An 18,249-nucleotide genomic window follows, 5' to 3' on the forward strand; every position below is an offset into this window, starting at 1 on the left:
ATTAATACCACATGTGCAACTTTGGATAGAAAGTCACCATAGCGAAGTTGGATATCATCTTATACAATTTCTATTTAGGTATGGGTATTTTGAGCGCTACGTGCAAATTATGGGAAAGAGGAATTCGCTAGAAAACCCCTAAAGCAATGAGGTGCGCGATGATGCTTTGAACACGTTTTTCTACTGTGAACAAGGGGAATTGGAAGTCGCACATTGGCGACTATATCATAGTGAAAATGTTAAGAGAAGACAACCACTACAATCTGGTTTCTCAATACATTCAAGAAGTTTAGCGCACCAAAAATGTGGGCTTAAACCAGACAGCGATTTAAATGATAGAAAGGAAGGAGCAAGCAAGCAAGTGAAAGAGGGAACCTTACCAGAAGTAATGTTTCAAACAGTTCCAAATTAGCGTTTGGAACAATAGGCGCAAGTTTTAGTTGTTTTAGTTTGTAGGGAAAGTGATGAATTGCCGAGTTTAACACTCTGTTCATTAAAACAACACCATTAAGCGGAAATCTACCATTTTTTATGTCTTTTTAAAAATATTGGACAGTATATGATGTCAAAATATTATTTTTTAAAATAGGAATGAAAATATTTGGATAAATAAAACAAGGTTTAGTAGTAGAAATATAATGATCTTATTAAATTAAATAATTAACGTATAGTTAGAATGTACAGTATTATGTAACAAATAACAAGTATATGTATATACAAATTTTAAAAGCTACTGTAGAATAGATATAATTTCAATACAATTGTATGTACAGGATGCCTCAAATTAAATATCAGATAATATATATTATCCATATAGTTTGAGACAGCCTGTATATTTTATATAATTGGTTTATACAAAGCGAGTTAGAAATAATGGATTAACTTACAATATAAGATGAACATCTTATTTTTAAATCGCTTTGTACAAATTTTAATTAAAACAAATTTTTTTCAAAAGTACGTTAACAGTCAAGATTTTCTAAATTTGAAAATACGTCGGGCGTGTTTAATTTTTTTTCAATTAACACTGCAATTTTTAATGATTAAGATAATGAGAGATCTTTCAAATGTTCATTTTTAAAATGAATTATGGTCTCAAAGTTCTATACATCCTATAAGATACAAAATGGAGTGTCAACATACAGTAAAATATTTTTGAACTGATTTAAGACTTTTTTTGAAGTGTTACTAGAGCCATACATTGAGTATTAAAAGTACTATAAAATGCTCCGACTTTCAAATCATTTTGAAAATGATTTATGATGTCAATAAAGGCATTTGAAGTTCTATACATCCTAAAAGATCCAAAATGGAGCCGGTTTAGCAACCTAGTTATATTTTTGTTTATATTCTATTGATTTAATGGGTATATGTATATCATAAAAAGCTTCACCTTTTTAATAAACTGTAAATACTGTTAACTATATAAAAAAACTAACTAAAAATGTGACTTAACGTGCTTACATATAGAAAATGTTTGATTAAAAATACTTATTCAGCATATTAAAACCTAAAATAAGATATAATATAATACTGTAAAATGAAAACTAGTGATTGGGGTGCGATATAATGAAATCAGATGTTGGTTAAATATTTGAACGCAGCAAATTGTTCGATCAGTACAAAGTGGTTAATGTAAATTTCAGTTATGTACTAGACTCCTATCAGTAACAATAAAAAAAATAAAAAATATTTCACATCGAGTTGTGATTTTGAGGTAACTAACAGCTTTATGAAGAACAGGATTTTAAATCTGTCAAAGATAACCGATACCACAACTTGTGTAAGTGAGTATACCAATAAATTGAAAACTATTTAAGATGACTTCAATTGTTATAATGCAGAAAAATACAGTATCAATAAAAAATACACAAACAAAATATTCAAAAATGAATGTTTTTAGATACATGAAGAGCAATGTGATAATTTGCAATTAAAGGCTTAGATAGGTGAAGGTAACAAACAGATTAGATAAAAATAATGCATCCAAGACACAAAAATCAAATTCAAGAAGGGAAATGAAAAACTTACATCCTGAAGTAGACAAATATAAAAGCTACCACAAAAAATCTCATTTGATGGCAATAAAATTGTGATATGTGGATTATAAGAACTGTCAGTGTGTCCACCAAATATTGAACAAACTATTTACTACCCCCACAGTCACAAGAAGGGATAAAAGGTTTAGAACAGAACGTTAAATTGTTCACGAGACATAATCATGCAGAGATTATCAGTAGAAGAAAAACGGTAATAATTTTTCATAATTTATACATGAAAAGAATGTAATACGATCAGAATTACCACGGAACTTTTAGTTGGGCACTAATTTGCGAAAACTATTGATTAAAACAAAATTTTCATGATTTCATTTACCAAATACATTACATAGAAAGAATACATTCAAGACACAAAAAACAATTTTAGAAACGAAAATGGAAACCCTATGTCTGTGCCACAGAAAATCTCATTCTATGGCAATAAAATTGCGATATGTGGATTGTAAGAACTGTCAGGGTGTCCACCAAATATTATATTGGTCACAAAACAAAAATTTTTAGAAGTTTTCAACAGAAACAAAATTTTTATGATTTTTTTTAATTTATCCACGGGAAGAATGTAACAATTATCAGTGTTACCAGTGAATTAGTACATAGAAATATTGAATGCAATATTAACTATCACTATAGTCACAAGGAGGGTGGAAAGGTTTAGCACAGAACGTTAAATTGCTCACAAACTTGAAAATTATCAATGGAAGAAAAATTGTAATCAGTTTTTTGTAATTTATCCGTGAAAAGGATGTAATACAATCATAAAACTTTTAATTGGTCACTAATTTGTGAAGATTGTGGATTAGAACAAAAATTCAATCATAGCAGTCGTTTACCAAACAGATTACATAGAAAGAAGACATCTGAGACAAAAAAAATAACTTTAGAAATGTAAATGAAAACCTTTACATCCCGTAGTGGAAAAATATACACTTCAGACAATCAGTTACAATGGAAAATGTCCTGGAAAGTGATTAACGCTGAAATAACTTCCCAAGAAATTTGGACCAAAACTTCATCAATAAAAAAACTTTCGCTTCAGTCTGATTTTTGTTTCATGTGTTTAGAAAAATTTTATATACCGAAAAAAATCAATTAACAGTCACATTTTTATAAATTTAAATGAAAATAATGGATATGGTACTATTTAGCTACTACACCTTAACCATTCTATTGGCTAGATATAATAATCAAAATCCAATAATGTTATTGTCGCAAATTATTTCAAACGTTAAGTATTCGAAATAGTAGTTCTAAAATTATACAATTTTCACCAAGATTGTTTGATGTTAATCTATGTAGGACTGGAATTAACTCGTTATCCAAACTTTTCATATATATCGGTGGTAATTTTGTGTTGTTACTACCCCCGCAGTATGACACCTACAAAAAAATTAATTAGTACATAAAAATACTGAATCTATCACTAGAGGCGTCGATGTAGAGGGAGATCTCCTAAATATCAAATCAAAGATACAATTTGAAGCCATGGGGACAGGATACAGGCTGGATATCATCAAACAACTGCAGCCTGGATTAACTGGCCAAGAGACAAGCTAAGGCACACATAGATGGCTCTTCCGACTCTTTTACTAACTAACTGCTCCACTTAAACTGGCACGAAATTCGACATGCCTTTCAATCTCTCACGGTTATCTAAGACACCACTTCACACTATGGGCATCAAAGATGACACGTAGTCCTGCTGGTGTACGGAAGAGAAATAAACTGTAGTCTAACACTCAGACGTGCAAGGTACAAAATCCTGGACAAGCCGTACAGTTTACCTAGCGCATTTAAAGGTTCAAGCCAAAGTGCCTGATTAACTTTTCAAATGGCATCAACTTTGATTGTTTCAAGTGGGACACGACAGGTCTATCAGAAAGAAATCGGTGCACAATTAGCCACTGATCACCCACAATTTAAATATGAAGTAGTTCATATGTCACTGTTTGTCTTTAATACAATATATAATTGCGAGTTATCACCACTGCTTTCGGAAACTTTTTTTTCAAACAAAAATTAATTGTACATTCTCTTCTTCAATTGTACTGTTAGGTAACTATCAAGTTATTTAAATTAAAACACTGTTTTAAGATGTAAAACTAAAATATTTGACAGCTGAAACTCACTAGCCAATGTCACCAATAGCATATCTCGTTATATTGTCTGACATGCGATTCTATAACTAATTTATCATCCTCAGAGAGTTTATTAAAGTGTAATTGTAAATTTTGTGGTAGTAAATAATGTATTTAGCCTTAATAACACCAATAGTAAATATTTCGATCTAATAGTACCTAGGAAGGTCAAAAACTTGTTGATAACCAAAATCCAAGGTGTTTTAATTTACTCAAAAGTTTCCATATTTTACTTACATTGTCTACTTGTAGGTTAGTCCTGATTCCAATCTTATAAAAATTGTTAGTAACCAATAAATCCAGATAATTAACAAGCGCGTCACAAACGGCTTTAGCTATTCCTTCCGATAGTCTAGATACATCTATGGGATCTTGATTTTTTCTACTATCATCGTCATTTTGAATAATAAACACCTCCGTCCATTTTATTATTCGATTTCCGTTTGCGCTATAATTTTGACCGTTGTGTACCCTGATAGATGGTATGCCGTTTAAAGCCATACCGTCGATCGCTGATGTTACTCTGAAGAAAAGAATTATTCAAAATTTAACAAATATTTGTAATAAAATAGAAGGGTATATAATATTGTGGAAAAATTGTATTATCCATTACCAATATGATAACACAGCTATAATTATATATATTAACTGGTACCACTATTAGTAGGTTATAGTGTATTCATTATGAACATCAGCGAGAGTTCCACCAATTCCAAAGTTAGTTATATGTTAAGATTTTAGTTGTCGGTTTGAATGAAAGTGGAAAGCTAATTTCCCTGAAAGCATCTCTAATAATGGTATACATCAATACCCTGGGAAAGTACAAAACCAGTTGTTTAGCACCCGCAAAAGTTTAAAAACTGGCATTTATAAAAATATAAAAAGTTGTAAACATTAATTAGCAATTAACAGTAGCACTCGACTCAATCAATGAACAACGTGTAATATTGGAAAGTAAAATTGAATGGACAAAAATGAGAAAAGGGATAAAACAAGGTGGCAGCCTAATTCCACTACTGTTCATACAAACTGTCAGAAATAGTTTACTTTGCTCATACATGAGATGTTAAGGTTTATCATCGAACAATTACTTGGTCACAAACCGGAGCTTTCACAATACAATTTTCTTAATATCATCATTGTCTATCCATCTACATCCAATTGACTACATAACTTTCAATTCGCTGTAAGATTTAACGCAATACGTTAACTTTGTTACTCAGGGAAAGTTTGGAAAAGTTGTTGATGGCAATAAAATTTTTATTAAAAAGCAAGAGCGTTCTGATAGAGTGTAGGATGTTAAATTGTTCACAAAACAAAACTTTCAATAATTTATTAATGACAACACAATTTTCTTGACACTTTTATTGTCAATCCTGTGAATAGTGCAAAAACTGTCAAATTTACTAGGAAACTTTAAATTGGTTACATAACATAACTTAAGTTAACTTACAAAACACAATTGTCAATAGTTTGTCAGCTTTGGAAAAAAGCATGAAATAGGTCACAAAGCACAACTTTCAAGAGGTTGTGAACGACAACAAGACTTTCATGATCTTCTGTAATTTAACAACATGAAGACAAAATGTATGTCAAGTTTACTAGGGAACTTTAGATTGTTCGCAACACTCATTAGGTTATCAGATTTTGTACAGACATCTGAATAAGTCAAAAAACACTAATTTCTAAAACATGAGTTTTTTTTATTTATCCATGAATAGAATTCAGCTTACTCACAGAAAGTTAAAATAGTTACGAAACAAAACTTTCGATAGGTTGTCAGGTTTAGTACAGAACGTTAAATTGGTCACAAATTGACAGGTTGTCAAGCTTGCTACCAACATAAATTAGTCACAAAACACAATTTTCAATAGTTTCAACATTCAATAAATTGTTAGTGTTAACAATTTTCTTGATATCATCATAATCTATGACTGTGAAGGAAAGCAAAATCTGACAAGTTTTCTAGGGAAGTTTGAATTGATCACAAAACATTAATTTATAAAGGCAACAAGATAGTGATCAATTCATTTATGTTTATAATGACAAGAACTATTAGGTTTATCACAGAACATTCAAAATAACTTTCGATAAGTTGTCATGTTTAGCACAATTGATCACAAAACATACAACAGACTTGTCATGAAGTTAAATTAGTCACAAAACACAATTGTTAGTTAGGTTTAGAAAAGAATTTTGAATTGATCACAAAGCATAACAAATTTTTTATGGTGAAAAAGGTAAGATCTGTCAGGTTTCGAGGGGAACTTTAGGTGGTTCTCAAAGCTCTTAATAGGTGGTCAAATTTAGAACAGGAGTAGCAACAATTATTAGGTTTATCACAGAGCATTATACTCGTTATGAAATAACTTTCAGTAAATTGTCAGGTTTAGCACAAAACATTCAATTGATCAAAAAACATTCAACAGACTTGTCACGAAGTAAAATTAGTCACAAAACAAAATTTTAAATAGTTTGTTAAGTTAAGAACAGAACTTTGAATTGGTCACAAAGCACAACTTTGAAAATGTTGTCAATAGTAATTTTCACTATCTTCTGTAATTTAACCGCATGAAAAACTGTTTACTACAGGATGTTACGAAACGTACCTTTTTCCACAATATTTTGGTATATTCTGGATTCCTATAACAAATATATTATTAATAATTCACTTTATACTTACCCTATATTAAAATTAACGTCATTCTCGCCCCATACAATACTAACGGTTTCGTCAGAATCTGCGTTAACGCAACCACAAGATATCGTATGATTTTTCATTGCTCTCAAATTATCCCTAATTTGTTGCATACTTTCTGACAATACTTGGATCATTAGACCGTCTTCTACTATATTAGATTTAGCAGTTAGACCACTGGAAGACTTCAATGCTCCATTAAATACTATAAAACTTGTACCGGTAACTTAAACAAAAATATTTATTCGAAAAATCCCACTGACAAAGGAAAAAATAAGAATTGTAGTAGAAAATGTGCCTCAAAACTTACCTTTTCTTGGTTTGTTATGAATATTGATTGAATGAGTCGAATAACAATTTTCGTTTCCTTGCGTATCTTGAATACAGACCAAATGGGAGTCTGCTACTTCACTGAAAGTTCCACCGAAAGCTAATATGTGATCGCTCGAATTGTTTATAGATTTGATTACCTAAAATATTTTCTATTATTGAAAAAAATTCTCTCGTAAACTAATTGGTTATTTACTTGATCGTATCTATTCACTGGAATGGTAACTGTAGTTTTTTTATCTTCCATATGTATGGTTAGACCATTAATTTGTGGTAGGGTGTAAGAGAAATTTCTAAAATCTGCCAATAGATTTATGATTGTATGTCCAATTTCTACAAAGACGCTGTCTCGATGTCGACTTGATATCACAGGGCAAGGATAATATCTAGAGAAAAGGACAAACGTAATTTGATTCCCAAAAATTTAAATTATAACCTAAGAAACCCAAATTTGCAGATAATTAACCAAAAATTGTATTCAGCTAGTATTTAAATTAACTTACTAGTAGTATACTAAAAATTTGAACATGAAAATGAAAGTTATTTTTTTTTCTAGTTCAATATGAAATTTGTCTTGAAAAAAAATTTAAAACTCACCTATATTCTGCTCCTAACCTTAAAATCAGTCGAAGAGGGAACAATTTGGCCCAAGGGGTTTCCCATCTATGTATTAATATACCGATCAGATATGGTTCTTTGGGTTTTATCACATTTTCTAGACACTGAAAAGTAGGACGGATATAAACGAATCCTGCGTGGTTTTTAGAATCCAAAAAATTCGATGAATTGTGTAATGAAATACCCATTTCTTTAACAGATGTTCCTGAAAATTAATAACAAAGTAACAGCTATAAATTTGTATTAGTAATATTTTTACCTTTCACTGCTTCGCTGTAAATCTGGTTAATATGGTAAAAAACGTCTTTGGGTACGAATGATTCTTCGTCAATATATTCCAAAATGATTACAATTTCGTCCTGGCCGACATTTATTAATCCTTCAGTGGAAAAGCACCACGCCATTTTATTTAAACAACAATTCATGTTGATAATTTTCAAATGGACATACAAATTCAACAAAAGGGCAAAAGTGAGTTGATTCTCTTTCAACATTTCCACAGTGGAAGGGTTGTTTTGGCAATCTGTGTACGTTATATCTAAAAATACAATTCAAAAATTCCAACAAGAAATATATCACAATAATTTAGAAGAAATAAGAGACTAAAACAACAAAAAGAGCATTCTTAACAACTCATTACATAAATAGATAAAAATTTAATGAAAAAATAAACTTCTATTAGTATCCAAGATAAGATTTTTTTTAATTGGAGCAATTGAACTACTAGTCAAATCACTTTGACTACCTTATTAGGTACTTGACTTTAGCAATCAATCAAAAACCGTAGTCTACTTCTAATTTTAGATCAGCTAAGTTCAAGTTGACGATAAAGGCAAAAGTAGGTTGAAAAGTCAACTTTTACATACTGATTTTAAAAGAAAAGAGACCTATAAACAACACAAATCATCATAAAAACATAAGAAATTCTAGGAAGTTAAAATCTGAAGAGAATGAAATTCAACTTAAAATCTATACTGCATCCCCCACAAAACACAGCTGTACTCTTGAAACCACCTCTTCCAACTCAGTTACCCAAGTTAAAAGTATAGAAATCCCAACTGAAGGTCACAGTGTGAAGAAAAATGATTATATTAGAAAACTGAGCATTGGATGAAAATGGTAGTCCAAACTTCTTACCAGATTTAAATATTGTTACTAAAGGTGGTAAACTGTTTTCGCTTTTTGGTATAAAAGAATTCGTTTCTGAATCTATCAATGGTAGATTTCTATTTATTTTGCCCGCCAACGTACTAGTCTTCTCCAATTTTTTAGTTTTGGTATTGTTATAATTGAAATCGTTATCTAAATTTGTTAAATCGCTACCAGGTCGTATACCATCGCAAAACATGACGCTTTTATTTGATTTTGCTTTGTTGCTACCTATAATATTATAAATAGTTTTTAAATTCAATTCAAAAATAAACAAAACTGGTGATTATTGCGAATTAAAAATCACCTTTTCGTTTCAAAACTCCGATAGGTACCATAACAGCTGGCACAGGATTGCTTGCAGTAACACCCACTTGTTGTAGGGGAGATATGGTGGAGCAATACTCCAGAGGATTGTTGGGATTCGGTCGTCTAAGAGGAGAGCTCGCATGATCGGGCGATAGATCTGAACTGGAACTACTATTTGTATCTTTATTCAAAATATTGTGACACTTGTTACAGACTCTAGCCTCGGCATCTAAATACTCCAATTTGAATCGAAGGTGACAACATTTTGAACAGAGTACCTATTAAAATGATAGGAAAATAATTGATTGAATAAAAAAACATTTCATCAACTTTTTAGAAGCTTTATTATCGTGTAATTATGTTATCTTACCAATCCACATGCCCTACAGTGATGACGCCTCTTCAAAACTGTAAATTTCATATCACAATGCAAGCAACTTGTAGTATCTGAATCCGGTATCCATAGGGGTGCTTCTTTTCCTAACCATTCCCTTTCCGGATTATTAGAACTGACATTTACTTCCCCCGAAGGTCTATCTTCAATTTCTTCCCTACCACTTACTTCTGATGCTTCTACAGTTGTATCACCAGAAGGTTCTACATTTTCCACTTGTTCATTTTCAATGGCAATTACTAGTTGTTCTTTTGTATTGGTGTTTGTTTCATCATTGTCATCTCTTATTTCTTCAGTAGAAGCCGTAGAAACAGTACTACCAGTGTCAGAATTAGATGATGTTGAAGATATAGATTCTGTATCTCTTTCCTGTTTGGTTATTTCTTGGTTTACATACACATTATTGTATGGTGTAGAACCTGGATCACCTATATTGAGGTATTGAAAAGATAATTTTAAGTTCAACAAACCAATTCATGCAAATGATGTATCAAGGGAATAAATAGTTTTCTACTTTATTAAAAAGTGTAAATCACTTACCAATAAGATTTATTTCCCTTTGTTTTTCAATTTCTTCTTCTTTAAGAGGTAAATGTTGAGGTCTAGAGGTACTATCTTGACGTTCAAATTGTGCTGAATTTTTATCAATTTCAGTCTCAACTTCATCTTCTTCCTTTCCACTTAATTCTTCTTCATCTTCAACATTATTAATAGAATCTTTAGTTACTGTATCTTCTATTAGTTGTTCTGCTACTATTTTTTCATTATTCACATTTTCTGATGTAGCATCCAATTTTTTCTTAGATATTTCACATTCTTCAACTTTGGTTTTATCTATTTTTATATCATCTTCTACAGGGTGTTCTGGTTCAGTCAAAGTTACTGTATCTTGTTTGGAAGATAATATGGTAGGTGTAGGTTCTTCTTCTTTATGTAGCTTTTCTTCTGTTTCATTCGCAATTTGATTATCATGGGGATAACCTTCTATTTCTATTTGTTTTACCTTTACATCTTCATTCAGTATTTGAGATTCTTCCATTATTAGGTCTTGATCCCCCTCTAGCTCTGCCAACAAATCTTCCATCTCATCTTCATGTACATCAGTCACAGTTTCAAAACCAACTATATTTATAATTTTATCTACAAAACTATTTTCTAATTCTTCACTTTTATCTAAGGTATGTTTAGCTAGAACTTCATCATCCTTAATATCAGATACTTCTTTTTCTTCTGTAATATCATTTTCAGTTGCTGACATATCTGTAACATTTATTTGGATGAGATTTTCTTTTAGGTCAGTCTTACAATCTTCAGAAACATCAGTAGAGATGTCAAAATCTATTAATATATCTTCTTTTGTTGATTCTGTGTTTTTTCTACTTTTTGAAACCACAGATTTGTTTTCACTAATGTCTTCTTCAATTTCCTTTTTGTTAATTTTAATACAGTCATCTAAAGATGATTCAGAATTTGTAGTATGATCTGCTAAACTTGATACTTCCATTTTTACACAGACCTGTTTAAATTCTGTACTATCACCATTTCCCACATAATTTTCATCTTTCTCTTTACTTTCTCTTACACACTTATCATTCTCACAATCTCCAGCATCAAGAGCATGTGTTTTATCTTTTTCTTCTATTAACATTGCATTATCACAATCATCATTATTTTTGTGTATTTTATCTTTTTCGTTCACTAAAATATCCATATCACAATCTCCAGTATCATTTTTATGTATTTCATCTTTTTCTTTTATTAAAACATCATTATCACAATCTCCAGCATCATTTTCATGTTTTTCTTTTATTAGAATATCATTTTCACAATCTCTAGTTTCATTTTCATGTTTGCCTTCATTTTGTCTTTCCAAAATTGTTATACTATGATTACTACCATCATTTCCAATGTTTTTTTTGCTGTTATCTATTAAAAATTTTAATCTGTATGATATGATTATATTACAAATAAAACTTACCTCGAGGGAATTTATTATAACAAGTTTCAGTATTTTTAAATGGTTTTTCTTCGTCTCCAACTGTTTTTATATTGTTTTCTGAAGGTATCTCAACACTAGTGTTTAAATACTCATTTAAACTGTGAAATACATTGTTAATTGAATGTTTAGTAACGTTATGTTGAACGGAACTAGAAGTATCTGCGGGATTTCTTACCGTACTGCTGTACTGGTCTGTTAATTCACTATATTCAAAATCATTAAGAACTTGATCTAAATCAACAGCAAATTTGTCCATCTGAAAAATATACGAAGTTCTTATCAAAATGGTTTAATATATAGCCCATTGTTGATAACCATTAGAATTACTATTAACAATAAAATTTTGGAAATCTTTATTTTCGTAAAACAAATAAATAAAAATAAACGACAATGTAATATTTTTGAAATTACTTGCCTTGGCAGTTTTCTAAAAAAATAAAAACAGTCATCGCATTTACACACTCTTTAGCACCAATTCTAACTATCTCCGTATTTAATTTTATTATTCTAATGGATTTTTAGTAATTAATTAGACTGGTGACATTCATTAGCATGACGTCAAAGAATTGAGCTTCTTCTTTCTTATTAGTATTTTCCAGCTGTGAATAAGTTTTAGTGTAGTATATGCTCAAAAAGAATCAAAATTTAAAAAAAGAAGAAGACCTTAATAACTCGATAAAATAATAACAAAAAATAATTGAAAGTATACTTGTATAAAGACCGAGACACTATTGACAATTTACAATATACACTAATTTATAGTTGCAAATATAAAATTTAAATGGCAGAATTTATATTAACTTCGACGTTGATCAGTAATTATATAAAAAATAAAAATTCTAATGCCCTCAGAAAATGTTTTCAAGCACTTGTAGACCGAAAACACGTAAAATTAGATATTTCCGTCTTATCATTAATACTAAAATATGAACTTCTTGTGGATTTAGACGGTTTAAGTCCCGATTTATCGTCAGCATTACCGTACATGCTGGTTTTTTATATTAGAAATTGGCCAGGATGGCAAAAAAGTAAAGAATACTATAGCGGTAAATTGAATTTTAGAGATTGGTTTACAAAATTCAGGGAATATATAATGTTTAGATTAAATTATCTCATACATCATGGGTATGCAGCTGTTTTAAATTGCATAACCGAGGAGCGAAAAGATGAATTTAAAAAAAATTCAAATAACTTTGTGGATAAAGAAGTACAAACTGAACTATCAGAAGCAACAATTGATATAGCACCATTTGCCATTAATATCCAATGTCCTCCCAAAATGTTGAGTTCATTCGTTTTTTCAGATGTCGAAGGTTAGTTCATTTTGTTTTTGATATTGTAAACACATTTTCATAGATAATTTTAGATGACATATTACTAAGCCAGCACCAATATCACCCTTGGTATCCCATAGCAATAAAGGATCTCATAAATTGGCCTCACGTAGCTGTGGAATTTATTAGTCCTGAATTATCTTTTAAAAGATACAATAAAAGTCAATACAGAAGATTTGTCAATTTCACTGATTGCCATACCGATCAGGACTTTTCTCCAAAAGTAGAAAAGATAGAAATTATCGATCCCCGCACGGAAAGGGAATGCTACACTCTTAGTTTATTGATAATGTATGCCCAGCAGTTTAATGATTTATTACAAAAGTTACCAAAAGTGAGTAAGAAAAGTCGATGAATTCTTGATTTAAAATGATTATGGAAATTTTTATACTATCACATTACAACAATAACAGTTCTCAAAATATGAATCAATGAAAGTTATTAATCAATCCATATATTTTATGCAGTGAGAAGAATGAAAGTCATATATGATAAACCATTTGGCATCTTATTCTATGGTGCTACAGTTCCTGACCTTCTCTTCTTCAGTTGTTTTTATCCAGAGTTGCAATCTTTCCATTGCATATCTTTAGAATATTGTTTCTTATACCATAATCCTCCAATTGTAATATTCTGTTCTTCCATTTGCGCTATATGACCTGCATGTTGCAGTCTCTGCACTTTTACAAGTTCCAAGACCTGTAATTCCTTGTTTTTTGATAGATCTGGGTCTCCATGCTGCATTCTCACATTATAGACTATACTTTTCCTCTGTGGTCATCATTTGTAATACATATATTACAGTACAATTATTCTGAATCACATTTATCTTCCTCAGAACAACAATTTCTTGAATTTGTGAAAAACATTGTTTCCTGGATACCATCTCTTCTGGATATTTCTTAAAATCTCTGTTTGAGCATGTTAGTAAATGTTGCCATCCCTTTTCAACTATTTGGCCTCTTCTGTGTGCTAGGCTCTAGTAGGACGTTTACCGAATCTGAAAATTTACTTGTTGATGGTTGATCTAGAAGCCACGGTTGCCAAATAATTTGACTTTTATACACCGCACACTTGCATAGCTCATAACTACTAACTGTGACTGGAAACCCTACTAAAAGTACCTACCTGATGATTATAGAAAAAATATTTCGAATTATATATAATTTAGGTTCAATATTTTCGATTTAGTAATAGGTTTTATTTGGGGATTCCAAGATTCATGTTTTGCATTGTTGTTTATGTATACTTTTAAATGATTCACTGGTTCTGAAAATTGAATATTGTAATGTGGACCTGAAGTAATTCTTTACTATTGAGTTCACAATAGAGCGTCTTTCATCTTTTTTTGTAAAGATATTTTCGATACCCTTCAAATAGTATGTATTATATTTTTAGATATCCAAAACTAAACTTGATGCTATAAAACTTATTTTGGAAGCAATGTTAGCTGATATATATGAAATAGGTAGATTATTAGGTTATAAAAATTCAGACATGACCATAGCCACAAACACTTCCGTTTTATTCAACATAGGACAGAGTTCTTATATAAGAAACAAAAAACTTAACAGGGGGTAAATATTTTTTTGCATATATATTTTTTATATTTATCAAATAACGGCCAATATCTATAAGTTAATTTGCTGCCTTGGCAAGCTCTACCAAAGAAGATCTCCAGAAAAAGAGAAACTATATATTTCGGTACCAGACAAGTTTTTAAGAACTTTGTTTATTAATCAAAATTTTACAACTTGAAACTACTACATTGAATGAATTAATTTAATTCAATTATTTAATGCATCAAATGAACTAACTAAATTCATTTTTTGTTATTTCTCAACATTCCAATTTATATTAAAATAAATGCTGATAACATATTCACAAAATATATTTCTTTTTACGTTTCAATAACTTTGGCTTGTTAAGATTTTTCTGGGTGTAACTAACAGGTTCTCCTTTATATTATTTTTTATTGTTAGTATTTGGTATTTATTATTTTGACACATAATTTTTGAGTTTTCTAAATCCCTTTTGGTATTTCTTATAAATTGTACGAATTTTTCATATTCAGCTCTATTTATTACTATTATTTTTTAAATTGTCTTTACAATAGGAATGTAGGATTTCTACTGTATTAAAGTAAACAAACTCCTTTAAAGAGGAAGGTCAGAAATATAAAAGGATATTATTGAGAATTCCAGAAAGATTAAGTAACATTAAATATTCGAGAACATTGTTGAGTTGTCACTCAGACTTTCTGAACCTTGCATTCCTTTTTAGTATATAAATTTTGGAGAGTTTTCAAAATGGTGGACAACAAGCGTATTAGTTTATATGAAGGAACATTAGATCCTTTTTTACTTGTTGTAACAAGATAGTATTTATTTTTATTTAATGATGTTATTTTAGGAAACCAGCTGAAAATGGAAATGCCAGAGAGGTGGGTTATTGTGAAATGTTTATTCCGAAAATAGACTTCCAGATGAATTTCTTCAAAGGTACACAAGATAACACCTCACCGACGATTTCTTTCGTCTTTTTAAACAAGATACAAAAAATGATTGAAAGTAATAGTAAAGATGTACAAGAGTCAATAGAACCAATAATAACTTTCAAGTGCCTTTTCTGTGATGTCATATATGATAGATATGAAATGTTAATAACACATTTTTCTGTATGTCACGGAATGGAACCTAATCTTGTATGTGCAAAATGTTGCAGAGCCATGAGTTTGAGTTTCCTCGCACAAGCTAGGTGGAAGCATTCATGTCAATCAGTAACCCATTAATTCATATTGTTCATTTATTTTTTTTATAATATGATTTATAAAGTATTTTGTTATTATTTCACTAATTAGTTTTCATCCATACAAACTTCATGTTTTTCACAATAAAGTTTTATTAATAAAAACAGTATTCTTCTGAACATTTCATCTAATTGTCAACTTATGCACGTTATTGGATAAAACACCTTGTGCGACATGTGTAGGAATTGTTGAATATAATTTAATGGGTAAACTCCAAACCATAGTTTCAACTGTAACTTCTGAAGGTGCCTGCCATTCGGTATCTTCCTTTGACGGTAATAACAGCCCTTTATTAGTGCTTGTAACAAATTCAAAGTGTAACCTCCATGTTAGACTGACTGAAATAAATATAAAAAAATTTATTAGAGCACCCGATGACATAGTGGAGAGATAAACCAAGTGGAATATTTGCAATTAGAAGATGTGTAGAAAGAAACTATCAGAAATGATAGGCAACTGAGTATCTATTCTCATTGACTAAAAGTGCTGAAGAAAACTCAATATAGGCACAATAGACAATATTTTTTTTAAGTTAAGTTATTAGTTACACAAGAATCAAAGAAAATGGGGCTAATATACTCACAAAATATGACTTATAAACTTTTATTAACCCAAAGCCTTTTTGTGTGTTACTGAAGGAAACCAAAAGGGTTTGGTGCAGTGCTCATAATAAAATTAGAACCAGCAAAACTGTCAGGCTTAGATTATGTGAAAAGGATAATGAAACTTCAGTTTAACAAGTGCTAGGATGCCTCGACATTGCAAAATTATATAATGGATGCTTTGAACAAGACAACAGAGAGGATCTAACTTCCTTAAAGTGCCTGCACAGATACTGAAGTTCATTAAAATTACTTAATTGAAAAGCAAATTATAGATGTGGAAAACAGTTCTGAGAGGGGACACACAAAAACTTAAGCTTGCAGTTTCGTGTAACTCACAATTTCATCTATCTACATTGAAATTTTTGTGGAAGGAAATCACTTGAATGAATGAAAGTGCACATAATAAAAACTTTGGACAAATACTGAAATTTATCAAAACTACTTGACTATAGATGTGGAAAAAACTTTAATAGGGAGGGGGGCACAATAAGCTTCAATGTTGCAGTTAATCCTATCAATTAAATCTATCTACATTGGAATTTTTGTAGAACCTTCGAAGATATATATCCAAAAACGAGCCTGGATATACAAGATTTTGTCATAAAAGAGTTTTAGTAAACTTGCCTTTCATAGATAATGTGAAATAGAAATTTATTTATTGAGAAAAACTACTTAATAATGATTAATTACCTAATTTGGTGGAAAAATCGGGTGTAACGTGTAGCGGTATGGGTAGAATAAGCTGGGTATAATCATACCCTAAACATACATCATGAAAATTACCAAAGGTGATAATTCTTGTCTTGGGTTCTTCACTATTTTCTAAATTTGTCTTTTCTTCGCATTGGAGTGATACAGATACTTGTATACAACTAACAGTAGCTACAGTAAAATCAAAAGTGCCAATAATATCTTCTCCTAGTTTATAAGATGGTTTAAAAAGGCAGAATCTAGCTACTTTTCCCCAAGTGTTTGTTATCATATAAGAGTTTGGGTTTCTTCTAGCTGTTATATTCTAAAAATTATATAAAAGTTTATTATTGTACAATAAGAAAAAGGCTATATTTTTTACTTGTAGACTTTGTAGTGCAATCTCCAAAGGACTTTCTTTTTTTCTAATCTCTAAAAATGGATTTGCCGGTGTAAGTTCTTCTGTAGTATCATTACACATGGCTACAGCATCGTTCATTAAAGTTTCGCAAAGTGGTAAAACTCTAATTGGTACTCTCAGTAATTTGATTTGACTATTAACTCTTTGTGTGCCTATTGTTATTTTATATGAGTATTTAACTAATTGTCCTCTATAAGAAGGTGGGGAATCGTTTGGTATCTTCTCTCGATAAATATCTAAAATTATTCATTATACACTAACTTTTCAGTTATGAGTTCTAATTGATCACTCACAAGTTTTTGATTGCCCAGGGGATAATCTAAGATCACAAAAAAGTATTTTAGGTTTGGTAGCTACTTCTACTTTAGCATGTTCATTAATATTGACGCTTAAAGCAGTACCAGGAAAATTTGAGACATTTTCACCTCCTCTGTCTTTTGCAACTTTTGAATCAGTGAAACAGTGACAATGTATTTGAGCTGAGGCCCAAGCTAAACTCTCGAAGACATCAATATGACTCTGAGATACAGTATGATTCGGAGAAGGTGGATGATTAAACGTCACACTACATTCTAAAGTTTCACCTGATAGAAAAACATGACCGTGGGGTAGTTTTGCTACCACTTCAATCATTGTTTAAATTTTTTAATGAAAATATGTTTTTCTACTATTGTGTTGTGACACAAATCAAATGTCAA

General features: G+C 30.5%; 3 protein-coding genes across 3 annotated transcripts; 1 reads left to right on the forward strand and 2 right to left on the reverse strand.

Annotated features, from left to right (window-relative positions):
* Positions 1-608: 608 nt before the first annotated feature.
* Positions 609-12,305, reverse strand: LOC130900654 (zinc finger FYVE domain-containing protein 9). The gene is made up of 13 exons (XM_057811402.1): positions 12,108-12,305; positions 11,672-11,948; positions 10,234-11,619; positions 9,670-10,121; positions 9,298-9,577; positions 8,979-9,221; positions 8,101-8,379; positions 7,821-8,046; positions 7,420-7,609; positions 7,204-7,363; positions 6,879-7,119; positions 4,433-4,718; positions 609-3,437 (listed from the first exon to the last, which is right to left on the reverse strand). The coding sequence occupies exons 2-13, from the start codon at positions 11,946-11,948 to the stop codon at positions 3,279-3,281; spliced, it is 4,179 nt and encodes a 1,392-aa protein (XP_057667385.1). The 5' UTR covers positions 12,108-12,305; the 3' UTR covers positions 609-3,278.
* LOC130900655 (uncharacterized) lies at positions 12,294-15,939 on the forward strand. The gene is made up of 4 exons (XM_057811403.1): positions 12,294-13,005; positions 13,059-13,360; positions 14,425-14,603; positions 15,439-15,939. Exons 1-4 carry the CDS (start codon positions 12,474-12,476, stop codon positions 15,815-15,817), a joined length of 1,392 nt encoding a protein of 463 aa, XP_057667386.1. The 5' UTR covers positions 12,294-12,473; the 3' UTR covers positions 15,818-15,939.
* Positions 15,814-18,248, reverse strand: LOC130900656 (RAB6A-GEF complex partner protein 2). Its single transcript, XM_057811404.1, has 4 exons — positions 17,845-18,248; positions 17,513-17,787; positions 17,131-17,455; positions 15,814-16,173 (listed from the first exon to the last, which is right to left on the reverse strand). Exons 1-4 carry the CDS (start codon positions 18,182-18,184, stop codon positions 15,959-15,961), a joined length of 1,155 nt encoding a protein of 384 aa, XP_057667387.1. The 5' UTR covers positions 18,185-18,248; the 3' UTR covers positions 15,814-15,958.
* Between the last annotated feature and the right edge of the window lies 1 nt (position 18,249).

Source organism: Diorhabda carinulata, chromosome X (genome assembly GCF_026250575.1).
Source record: "Diorhabda carinulata isolate Delta chromosome X, icDioCari1.1, whole genome shotgun sequence".
Taxonomy (NCBI): Eukaryota; Metazoa; Arthropoda; class Insecta; order Coleoptera; family Chrysomelidae; genus Diorhabda; species Diorhabda carinulata.